Here is a 13,015-nt window from a genome sequence, read left to right as displayed (position 1 = left end):
GGAGAAGATACTTGGTAACTAATTTGAATATTAGTAACTAATGATCTGATTTGAACATTAGTCAAGACAAAGTGAAACTGTGCATTAAGAGTGTGGTGAATTTTCCAGTTGGGTTCTTCTTTGCTGCTGCTGCAGAGTCTGGCTCTCCGTTAAGTGGCAACTATTCTTACTAGATAAGATGCTATCGCTCTCAGGAGTGTATCTGCATGTTATGGAGGGACTCCAAAAGACTAAATCCTTATGACCCAGAGAAATAATTCTCTGTGGATAAATTTCAGACACCATTAGAAGTTCAGGCAGAGAAACTGCTTAGGGACGGGAAGCCCTACCACGTCCCTTTCCACTACCACTTACTGCCTGCCTGTTCTTAGGGCTGACCTTGAGATATTAACCTATGAATACTAATTTGCATTTTAAAAACACAAATTAGGCAATGGTAAAGTTTCCAAAGCTTGTTTAAGCCAAAATGCCTTGTTAATGACCACAATATTGTCAATAGGGCCAGAGGACAGCAGCTGCTCTCCCTTGACACTGCACGTTCCTATGCCAGTCCTTCTGGAGACCCGCCTGCTTCCTTCCTCCGGTCCCTGCCCCCTCAACGTCCTCAGGCAGCACTTACCTATTTTCAGGCACATGAAGTGACATGACATCTGCTTCCCAAAACCTCCTGACCCCTCCAGCTATGATAATACCTCCTCTAACTGGCTGTAACATTTTCCTCGCATCTCTTTTGATATGAAAACGTTTTGTCTTGTTAGACTGTGGTACAGCAGTGATAAGCGAATCAATTTTAAAATTAGAAAAGCCTAGTTTTAAGACCCAGTTCTGCCAGTAACTGCTGGACCTTGAGCAAATGACTTAGCCACTCTGGTTCTCCGTTTCCCCATCTGTAAACTGACAACAGTGATAGAGACTACCTCCGAAAGGTTAAAGAACATAATTAAATTGAAAGATGCAGGCAAAGTGTTCATCAGAGAGTAAGTTCTCTATTCTTTGCACTCCTGCACCCAAACAAGATGCTGCTCGTGCTTTATATAAGGGTTATAGAAGGGTTAGTGAGCCCAGTGTGGACAGGGCAGAGGGATGCCAGCAACGGGGAACAGTTCAAAGGAACCAAGAAGTGAACCTTCAACTGGCCGTTTGGGCTAGAAAGGAAACAGGGTGGCACTGAGGAGTGGAAGGAGATGCAGCCAGAGAGGAGAGTAGGGGCCAGAGCGTGCCAACATGGCGGTGGTGAACTTAAGGGGTTTGACCTTTACTGGGAGACATCCAGGCAACTGCTACAGGATTTCAGCAGAAGGAGTGATAGAACTTGACCGGCCAGCAATCAGGGGGCTTTTACAGAGAAAAGTTCTTTCAAAACGGCAATAAACTGCAGTATATAGAAACCTGTTCCCAGGATGAGGACTTGAGTCTCTGTGTATTGGCTGAACTAACTTCCGTGGGTTATCTCAGGGTAGTGCACTGTTTATTAGGAAACCCACGTGCCTATCCAATTAAAATACAGGAGCTTCAATAGTGTAAAATAGGCAAAGCATGATGTGAGAGAGTAAATTTCATGATTTATTCAAAGTTCTTTCCAACATCTTAATTTTGTAAAAAATCAGTTTCTCAGATCTCTTAAGCAACTTGAATTTTAATAGGAGCAAGTGATTTAGAAATCCTAAGTAATATAATCAACTGGCTAGTCCGTGAATCTCCTGAGATAAAAAGGGTTATAAAGTACAAAACAATTTCTAAATTTTCTTTTTGAAGTGGGGTGTCAAACTGTCTACAGGGCAGAAAGTGAACTGGATACACGGCAATTACCCAGGTAATTAGAGGAGTCTAAAAGTCAAATCAAATAATCCAGCTTACAATAGTCACTAAGTGGCTTAATTACCTGATTGCCTTAATAAAAGTAGTAGGTTAATTCCTAAAATCCACTGCTTAGAAAACCTTCAGGCAATCTACGCTTCTTAGGGATGGAAATGTCACTCTATCGTCAAAATCTAACTAAACAAAAGTTAGAAACTTCATCATCCATCTGACACCAAAAAGAAGCCACTGAGAAGGGATAAAAATGAACAAGAAAAATAAGCGAATGAAGCAATAAAAAAACAGCAGTTTATATAATGTATCACAAAGTCAGAAAAGACAATTTAAGTGTTTTACATATTTTTTATATTACATATTTTTTCAATCTTCATAACCACTTTATGACTCAGATCCTGTATTCCCATTTTACAGATAAAGATTCTGAAACTTTAGGGAATTTAAATAACCTGACAGAGCTCATGTAGCTAATATGTGGCTGACATTATCAGAGTCTGGAAACAGTTTTTCTTTCTCAAAACTTTCAGCACTCTATTTCCATTATATCTAATCCAGATGAACATTTGGAGACTGTTAGAGCAGATAAAATCCTCAGTATTCATTTAATTCCTTATTTTACTGAAGAGGAAACTGGCCCAGAGAGACTGACTTGTTCAAGGTCACGCAAAACTAAAACTAAAAACTAAATCTCTTCTCCAGATTTCATTAAACCTCACTGTCATATTTTTGTGCAGCTAAACTCAGATAGCTATGTCAGCAAATTGCACTCAGTTAAACCTAACGCAACCAAAACCAAAGTTTTTTTCCAATGACAGATTGTCCAAATCTCACCACTGAAGATGAACCAGGACAAGCTTGGCTGAGATACTTGTCAAGTAGCCACTAAAAGGGACTGGATCTCAAGAGGTCAATATTAGAGAGCAGGAATTTCTATTCAAGACAGGCCAGAACACCAAGCATTTGAGACGCCAAGCCAAGGGACAGCCAGTTAGCGAGATGGGAAGTTCAAACACCTGAGTGACAAGTACAAACACAAAGTCTAAAGGGCCACAGACAGGTTCAAGGTCCCAGAGATAGGATCAGAGCAAAAGCAAATGAGAAACGACAGGTGGGGGTGGTTGGCTTCCCAGATGGGTGCCGTGTAACCAGGCCTCACAGGGCAGTAGACGTGGGTGGTCCTGAGTAGGGCTGGGGCGCAGGGGAAGAGGAGCAGCCTGAAGCACGGCTCTCTGAAGAGAGTCCTCATGTCTACAAAAGCAGCCTGGCGCACAGAAAGGGGCAGCTTCTGAACAAGAAATTACATAAACTCCATATTTATAGTATAAATAATTTAAGGGAGAATAGTCCTGTTTATTCAATATTTTAGCATTACTCAGTTTTTAAATGAGAAAACTAGGACACAGGGAGTGTGGTTATTCAGTTAAAGTTACAAAGCCCATTACTGCAAGATATATGAAGCCAGGTCTTCTAACTCTACCATTTCCACGTTTATTGGCCATCCCAATAGAGTCAAAATTGAGATGATCCTCCTTGAAGCTATGACTCAGTTTCTGCAAAATGAGCACATGCTGCCAAAATATTCCTTAGTCCTCTACCCCCGACAAAGGCATCAGCATTTCAAATTGTCTTGAGAGTTTACTGTAGAAGTCTAAGCATCATATAAAACCTACAGTATTACACTTAACGCTTTTAATTCTTACTTCACATATGTACTGTTCAAGTTTATTTTAACAATAAACACACACAGATGCACACACATGTATAACAATATGTTACAAAGAGAGCTCACCTTTAAGTCACTTCCCGGTAAGGTGCCTACTCCATCTTTCCAGTCCATAACACTGAAGACATCAAACTCTTGACCACTTGTGCTAGAGGCAGAGTCAGTCATGATTTAGTTTTTAACCTGGAAAGGGGGAAAAAAGGCACATCACTAAATATTCCAAATTAGACCAGTTTTTATTTTCGTGGTCATTACTTCAGTTTCTCTTAATTACATAATTTTTCTTGACCACAATATCCCATATCCATAGATCTAGAAATAACTGCTTCAAAAATATCATTAACATTTTTTCTAGTGCAAGCCACAGTAAATTATAGAAGAAAAAATAAAAAAAATTCTCAGTTAAAAAGTGTTGCAGTAAATTTTATCTATTCTTACAAAGAAAAGGAATTCATTGTTTCATAGCATATAGACTTAAAACAGAAAATCATGATGCCATGTGAATAGAATTCCTTTCCCTCTAAGTAGTTTTTACTGTTTTAAGACATTGAAAAGAGAGTAGGTATGGATTGCGGATGGAATTAATATAAAATATTAATAAAAAAGAAGCCACTTAGATAATAAAAAAGAAATAGAAATTCTAGTCCATTATTGACTGTCATCTACACTAAATGTGTCAACCCAGTTTGCTGTGTCAATACAATGAATAGACGGTGTGATGGATTCGTTCAATAAATTGATTTATTGAATTCAGTGGAAAAATCTGCCAGTCTGATGTTCTGGGAAACAGGAAAACAGTCTCAAAATGTAAACACCAATAATAAGACTCCATTAAGATAACCAATTCAGCTAGCTAAACCATAATAACGCTTTTCATTTTCTTTTTTTTAAATTGCAAAACAAACTATTTTCCACCATCATATTGTTAGTAGTGGTACTGCTATTGTTACTCTGACACTGTTGTCTGCGTAGCATGGGATAAAACAAACAAGTAAGTATGTTGGTGTCATTGACAAGTGATGAAAGACAGATGGGTCCTAAATTTGAATGGAAGTATCAGTGTGATTCATGATGCATTTTATCTGTAAAAACATATGCATATTTTCTAGCTTTGTCCATTAAAGAAGTCTATAAATAACCAATGAATGAGCAGCCAAGTGCTCAGATTGTGGTCTCTAAGTATCATTTCTGGAAGGTCTTCTCAAGGAAGCTGATTTCTATTCAGTGGCAGGAAATATGTACAGGATAAGCCTGAAACATCGTGTCAAACCAAGAAGCAAGGACGCTATAAGGATAACGGAGGTTATATCAAAAGAACTCAGAAGCCAACCTGATGAGGCTCCTGCTAGCCAAGGCAAGGATACTAGATGCAGTGATTTGACATACATCAAATAAATTTAAATCCACAGGTTCACGAGGATATTCAAAACAAAAAAATAAAAAACCAAGAACACCTCATTGATCACTTGTGGGGGGTGCAAGGGAACCAACTCATTATTTGGAAAAAGAAACAAGGATTTATCCCGCTTATATCACACGACATCTACGTGAATTATATCTCAGGGTAGAAAGGAAGTTTCCTTTTAGGAAAAAATTCCTCCTAATACATAAAGAAGGGATGACAGAACTGAAACACTACCATTTGCAACCCTTAAGAAATTAATGCTCCAGACAACGACCATCAATGGCTGCTGAGAATGCAAGCCCAACACCAAATACGAGGTAGTCTTGCCAGAAAAAAATGAAATCAAAGCTAATCTGATTAAGTCTATTTACAGAAATACCAGAGGCAAAGGAACATGTTAAATCACACCAAAACGATAAAAGCAGGAGAATTCGGACTGTCAGAAATTCTTTAGCAACGTTTCTCAGAGTGTGGTGCACAGATCCTGGGGGAGCCCTGGGACCCTTTCAAAAGGTCCAAGAAGTCAAAACTATTTGCATAAAAATACTAACAGATTATTTGCTTTCTTCATTATGTTGACATGTGCATTGATGGTGCAAAAGCAAACCGGGTAAACTGCAGAGGCAGCAGCCCCCAGGTGCAGTAGGAGTCGTTGTTTTTACCACCATATATTATTAAAGACCATCCTGGACTTCCTTGACAAAGCCAAAATAATAAATTTTATGAAGTCTTGATATTTGGATATACATCTTTAACATTCTGTGTGATGAAACATCAAGCACCTGGGCATGCCAAAGTACCATGGGTGTCCCAGGGAAAAGCACTTGTGAATTGCCTGGAAGGCAAGCTCAACAAGCTGTTTTCAGGGAATGCCATTTTTATTTAACAAACTAGGTTTATTCAGGTTTGGATATTTGGCAAATATTTTGTCAAAAATAAACGAAGTGAGTCTTTCACATCAAAGAAAACACTGACAGTATTTGTTGCTAATGATAACATTTGAGCATTCAAGGGAAAATCAGAATTTTGGAAAACCTGTGTCTACCACCATGAGCTTGACAGCTTCCCAATAACTTCTTTTCTAAGGAGATGGGTGGTGATATTAATGCGTATGATTTTTAAAATATTTCATAATGAAATACGTCAACATTTGGACGATCTGCGTAACTTGGTGAAGCAGTATTTTCCAAATGTCCAATGCTTGATGTTGCAAAATTATGCATAGGTGATAGAACCACTCCAAGTGCAAGACAGACCAATGGATTTTAATGTAACAGAACGTGAAAAGCTCACTGATAGGTTTCAAATTGCACACTGCAACTAACCTTTAAGAAACTACCCCTTGTCTAAGAAGAACGTCCACCACTAAATTAAAAGACTTGAAACACTCCTCACTTCTCCAACCCTGTATCTGCAAGAAGCAGGTTTTCTCCACATACTTCAATCAAAACAACATCCAGCAACAGGTTGAACACACAAGCAGAGAGGAAAAGGCAGCTACCTTCTATTAATCCAGACAATAAAGAGATTTGCAAAAATGTAAAATAGCACCACTTCTCTCATATTTTTTTTAATTTTGGAAACTATGTTTATGTTTCATAAAAATTATGATTACATATACTAACTTAATGGATTTACTACTATTTTTAAATAAATAGTTCAAATTATCTATTCTAATTTCTAATACAGTAAATATTGACAGATATAATTTACACAAATAATATCTCTTTGGGGTTTTCAATCATTTTTAAGACTGTAAAGGAGACCTGAGACCAAGAAATCTTAAAGCCACTACTGTACAGGATAAAAACTTGGTTTTTTCCACATATTAAAAAAAAATGGAAAGGAATAAAAAAACATTTGGAGGAGGAAATTTGAAATTTAGATTAAAGGAGATTTAAGAGACTAACAAATCACAGTATCACAATTCATAGATCTTGCTTAAATCATGATTTAGACTATTAAAAAAAAGAAGATTAGACAGGAAAGGAAGCATGAATGCCAACTGGATATTTGATGATATTAGAGAAATACTGTCACTTTTTTTAAAGAGATGATGATGGTATGTATTTTCTTTTTCTTTTTGGGGGAAAGATTAGACCTGAGCTAATATCTGCCACCAATCCTCCTCTTTTTGCTGAGGAAGACTGGCCCTGAGCTAACATCCGTGCCCATCTTACTCTACTTTATATGTGGACGCCGGCCACAGCATGGCTTGATGAGCAGTGCCATGTCCGCACCCAGGATCCTAACCGGCAAACCCCAGGCCACCAAAGCATAACGTGCAAACTTAATCGCTGTGCTACTGGGCCAGTCCCAGTATGTATTTTTTTTTTTTTTAAGATTTTATTTTTTCCTTTTTCTCCCCAAAGCCCCCCGGTACATAGTTGTATATTCTTAGTTATGGGTCCTTCTAGTTGTGGTATGCGGGACGCTGCCTCAGTGTGGTCCGAGGAGCAGTGCCATGTCCGCGCCCAGGATTCGAACTGACGAAACACTGGGCCGCCTGCAACGGAGTGCACGAACTTAACCACTCGGCCACGGGGCCAGCCCCAGTCCCAGTATGTATTTTTAAAAGGAGAGTTCTTTATTGTATTTTGGAGATACAAACTGAAATTGACCGACGAAATGATGTAATGAGGAACTTGCTATAAATTAATCAAGGGGTGAAGTGGTAAAATATGACTGACAACGTGTTGGTAATTGTCAAGATGTCAATTCAACAAATCATGTTTCTAAGAGTTAAGCAAAGTTTTTTTTAGTACTTAGAAACGCCCTGTTTTATGTTTTCTTTAATTATCACCTGGCATTATTCCATAATCCCACGTATAACCTGTATTCCATGGGCCATAAAAAGCAGGTAGGCAATAGTCACTCAGAATACAAGTTAGAAACAGTATTTCTCATTCTGCAGAAAATCTCAGCCAAAATCTCTCGTGAAGGGTGCTGAGATTTCCTAAGGAAATATCTTAAAAGTGCACCATGATGGGCCTTCTGTACTATCAGACAGATCCACCATTTTCCTCGTAATCACTTCTAAGTTCTAAGGGTTTCCAGGCACTGCTGATGTCAAAAGGGATGGCTTTGGTGTTCAGATGTCCAGCAAATGTACCAACGCAGCTTTTGATTCCCACTAACAGACATGTCACGGCTGACACTGGCTAAAATCAAGAGCACTGACATCCAGTGTGCTCCTACCAATGCCCATTATGGATGCCTCATCAAGGAGCTGACTCTACTGAAGGCAGAGCCCATTACTGCTGGTACCCATGTAAACATATTACACTCCCAAAGTTCCTCTTCTATGAAACAGCTTACTTTAGCTTTTACTAATTTTTATTACGATCTTCTTGCCCTCAGCTTCCAAAAGGGCTGGAGGACAGACTAAATGACATATAACACTGCCCTCGGAATTACCTCCTGCATCTCTCTCCTGCGTCACTGCTTGTCTCCAAACAAAAGCTGTGCGACTTGACTCTCCCTTGGGATAGTGTATCTAACGATGAACTTCCTCAATCTCTCATGTAAATAAACCCCTGGAAGCCCCAACCTACCAAGACCACTAGTAATCTCAAAACACTAGGGGACGATGAAATTAGTTAATATTTTACATTCCAAAATCCTATGTTATGAGAATATGGGGAAGCAGGCCTTCTCATACATTGATGGTGGCATCAGAAATCAAAATGACCTCTTTTGTTGTTGATCAATTCTCAAGAACATATCCTCCAACTCAGCAATTCTACCTCTAGAAATGTATTCTATAGATACTTGCACATATGTATAAAAGGAAAAACGTGAAAGGGTATTCACTGACTATGTCTCTATTCGTAATATCAAAAAATTGGAAACAACTCAAACCTCCATCAATTAAGGCCACTGCAGTACATCCATACAACGGTACATAATGCCATTGTGAAAAGATGATGAGGAAGCTCTCAACATTCCGATACAGAAAGAGCTCCAAGATACCATTAATACTACTAATTTTACACAAGATATAGAAACTATATGCTACTATTTGTGTAAAACAAAAGTGGGCATATATGTGTATTGCTTGTATGTGCATAGACCATCTCTGCAAGGACTGTCCTAAACTGGTAACCCTGGCTGCTCCAGGAACGGGTAATGGTTTGCAGAAAGACAGTCATGGGAAGGAAACTTCTCTCTGTTCACTCTTTGTACCTGCTGAATGTTTAAAAAAAAATTTTTTTAAAGAAAAAGATTAATAAAAAATATATTTTAAAATCCTATTTCATGTTTATTTACAATAGTTATGTTATGAAAGGGATATCTTCCCATAAAAATACTTAGTCTGTTATTGATGCCAACAACTAAAGCTATAGCCTAGAAGACACTAAGGGAAATCAACTTACCCAAAGCTCTTGGGCAATTTAACTAGTAGGTATGTAACTATATATGCAAATGTATCAGCTCCACAAGTCAACAAGGAAAGGAAGGGTAGGGTCCACTTCTCCACAAGCCAGGTACCAAAAATATACAGTAGATCCTTGGCATTCGCAGACAATTCATGGTTTCTACCATACTTGAGTGACATCTGAAGCTCCCATGACACTTGGTAATCTGTCATCTTGCAGAGATGATTCTGATTCACACACCCATAAAGCTGAGGGGCAACAGCAAGTCACCAGGACCGGTCAAGGTCCAGGTATGCTCTTAGTCAGACTGTTTAGTCTTCATGCTATGGCCACCGGAAATAAGGTGATAAAAACTCTGTTTCTTGTTAAAAAATGAAACAAACAAAATTAACTGCTAGTTGATTCTAGTGTCGATGACAGAATGAGGGGAATGTGGAAATGGTTATGAAACTGATCGGTCCTGGCCACAAAATAGAAGTTGCAGATAAATTAAAGACTGAAATGTCAAATGCAATGATGACTCAGACACATTGTGTGAACAAAACGACCAAGTGCTCCAAAAGGAAATAAGTAGAAAAGACGTGTGAATTTGTTTCAATAAGTGCTCCAGACAGTACAAAAATTGCTCATCAAGTAAGATAAGTAGTTTAGGGCTAGAGAGATCATTTACATTTTTCAGTTATACTTCAGTAATTTGAAGGAAGGAATTATGTGCTACAATGATTTTTGCAAGCTGAGAACTGGCGATGGTCTTGGGAAACATCCCTCACAAATGTCAAGATTCTACCATATTTTATTTTGACTAGAGGTAACAGAGTTTGCATGCCCTTCCTACAATTTCTTTTCTCATATCTGCCACAAGCGGATAAAACAGTGGCTCAGAGTGAGGGGCATGCACTCCCCCGGTGCAGAGATCCTAGAGCACATTCAAGGTGAAGAGCCTGCCTGGGGCTGAGAAGAGGAGAAGATAGCAGGCCCCTGAAAGATAAGCAACCCAATCCAGGATGCTCAAACATAAAGTGAAAGGGTGAGCCTTGCCTATAACCCAAAAGTCTGCATCTGCAGATAAGGTGAGAAATAAAGATTACTAAGAAAGGGTACTAACTGTAGCCTGGCCATTCCTGCTCAAACCATTGTTTTCAATTATGATATTTAAAAGAATGGTAACAATGTTCACTAAGACCTGTTAAATAGTTTTAGTAATTTTTCAGTTGCATTTTTTTTAGAGTTGAATTTTATAGCTTTATGGTTAACAGATGCATTTTTCAAAAATAAGGTACATAGATGATACAGCTGAGTTGGGAGTGGTTATAAAACGGGGACAGACCTCACCTCAAAAGCAGCACCTGCGAATCAGACTAAAATTTCATCATTCAGATGACAAGTCTGAGATATCAGTACCAAGTGTCCACAGACTAAACTTACCAGTTTCAGCCAAGAGGGCAACATATCTTTTGTAAAGAGTGCGTCAGGAATGCTAACCCTGAAATCATTATCATGAACCAAACAAAAATGATAAGCATGTAGAAGACAGACAGCACTGAGATATACAGCAATGAGAAGGTAGCCTCCACTGTGGGAATCCAATGCCTTGCGGCTGTGATGCCCACTTTAATACCAACAACTGAAGTCGGCTTTCCGTGTACTTTCCAAATGCTGTATCTGGCACATTGTGACGCACAAAAAGTCCTAAATGTCATTATTCGGTAATATCATCTAAAAGGCCTCTCCCTTCTGCTAAACACCTCATTAATTGGCATATAAAACTGCTTTGAGCCTCCCCACCCCAACCCACCCTGCTCCTTGTCATCCTTTCATAGGCGCAAATCAAATATTTCATGGACCGTCCTCAAAACTCGCCATCTCTCACCTTCTCCTAAATCAATTCCTTCCTTTCCTCCTCTTCAATTCACTTTCCAAAGTTTGACAATTACCTACTCTGTGACCCTGGACCAATTAATCTCTTGAAGTCTCAATTTTCCCGTCTGTAAAGTGTGGAGACTAACAGAGCCTGTCCCCATTGGGCAATGGTGAGGATTCTTTGGGATAAGCCAGGTAGTACCCTAGCACAGCACCTATCACATAGCAAGAGTCAACAAAATGTTAACTTTTTATTATAATTATCTAGTTTAACAATTATTCGAGTTCATGGGAGCTGCTCAGTGACCTTAAAAAAATTACGTGTCTTTTTTTCCCTCTCATTTAATTTCATTTCAATAGCCTTTTTTGTGGTAGGCCACTTGTATTCAAATCTCTATCACTAGATGTCAAGATCACCATATAAAAGTAGATGTTTTAGGGGCCGGCCCCGTGGCTGGGTGGTTAAGTTCCCGCGCTCTGCTTCGGCGGCCCGGGGTTTCGCTGGCTCAGATCCTGAACGCGGACATGGCACCGCTTGTCAGGCCACGGTGAAGCGGCGTCCCACATGCCACAACTAGAAGGACCCACAACTAAAAAATATACCACTATGTACTGGGAGGATTTGGGGGAGAAAAAGCAGGAAAAAGAAAAAAAAGATTGGCAACTGTTGTTAGCTCAGGTGCCAATCTTTAAAAAGAAAAAAAGTAGATGTTTTATTGTTAATAATGATATTTCATATTCACACGGCTCCAGAAAACACTGCTAGTTTTCTTAATAGAACAATACTACCTTTGAAGTCATGGAGAAGCGTTTACCATATGGGGAGGGAGGTGGGCCTGAAGGCCAGGTTCTCTTTGCCACCACCCTGGTCCGATCACACATCGTAGGTCAGGCTAAGGCATCTAAACAAGACTAGAGGAAAGGCTAGGGCAACAATTCCCAAAGTCTGCCTCCAAAAACACAACTTTTAGGAGAACATTTATTCATGTCCCATGGCAAAAACTTCTGTGGTGAAAGGATGGGTAATAGCCGCGGGGTCTTTGGGAGACGGACCGTGCACATCAGCAGCGGTGCGGCCATGTGCCAAATGCTGCCCGGGCCAAAGCGACTCTAGCATCACAGTACATCGAGGTCTACGGAACCCCCCTCCCCACTTCTGGAAATGCTATGCTCTGGAAAATAAATTCAGAAATAACATGAAAATAGGTAGTGTTTTACAAGACAGAATCTCTTCATCTCCAGGTTCCAGTCACCTACAGGGATGCTACCTTCTGGCCTGGTCCCCAGCCCGCATCCAACTGTTGAGATTTGTAGGCCTAATCCTGGGGAATTCCCTCTGGACAGTACTCCTTTAAGTCCAGGGGGAGAAAGCGATCCTGAGAAGACAGGACCCCGCCTCCTAAGACCTGTCTACAGTTTTCTGATTTACTTTCTGGTGGCCTCCTTTGTACCTTCATGATGCCAGACATACACAGCCTATAAGGGGAGAATTCACATACCCACAAACACAAGGCCACAAAGGGGTAATCAGACAAAAGTAACAAGTCTAACACACATCAAAGGGATACAGGCACACGGGAGCAGGTTTCTCCCAGGCTTTGTCATTTTAAAGGACCTCACCAATACCAGCCTATTTGACCCTCACAACTACCTCTTAAGACTGATAACATCTTACAGATGAGAAAATTGAGGTCACTCAGCCAAGAAACAGACTTTTACCTCCCAAGACAGTGCCCCTCAGACGCTACCACAGGGCACAACACGTTATATTTTAGTCGACACAGAAGCTGATCCAGTGTAGTGGTGAAAAGCACAGGCTCTCAAGCCTTAGGC

The 13,015-nt window shown here is 39.7% G+C and overlaps 1 protein-coding gene across 19 annotated transcripts in view; it reads right to left on the bottom strand.

Annotated features, from left to right (window-relative positions):
* The window catches only part of L3MBTL3 (L3MBTL histone methyl-lysine binding protein 3), a 112,433-nt gene that overhangs the window by 87,553 nt on the left and 11,865 nt on the right, over positions 1-13,015 (bottom strand). For all 19 annotated transcript variants that reach the window (XM_070557061.1, XM_070557050.1, XM_070557041.1 and 16 more), the window contains one exon: positions 3,605-3,721. In XM_070557061.1, coding sequence (XP_070413162.1) covers positions 3,605-3,706 — 102 coding nt within the window. In that variant the 5' untranslated portion in view covers positions 3,707-3,721. The remainder of the gene's footprint in view (positions 1-3,604; positions 3,722-13,015) is intronic.

Source organism: Equus przewalskii, chromosome 9 (assembly GCF_037783145.1).
Source record: "Equus przewalskii isolate Varuska chromosome 9, EquPr2, whole genome shotgun sequence".
NCBI classification, from domain to species: domain Eukaryota; kingdom Metazoa; phylum Chordata; class Mammalia; order Perissodactyla; family Equidae; genus Equus; species Equus przewalskii.
Note: the sequence above shows the minus strand (reverse complement) of the source record. Positions and strands in the feature narration are given on the sequence as shown.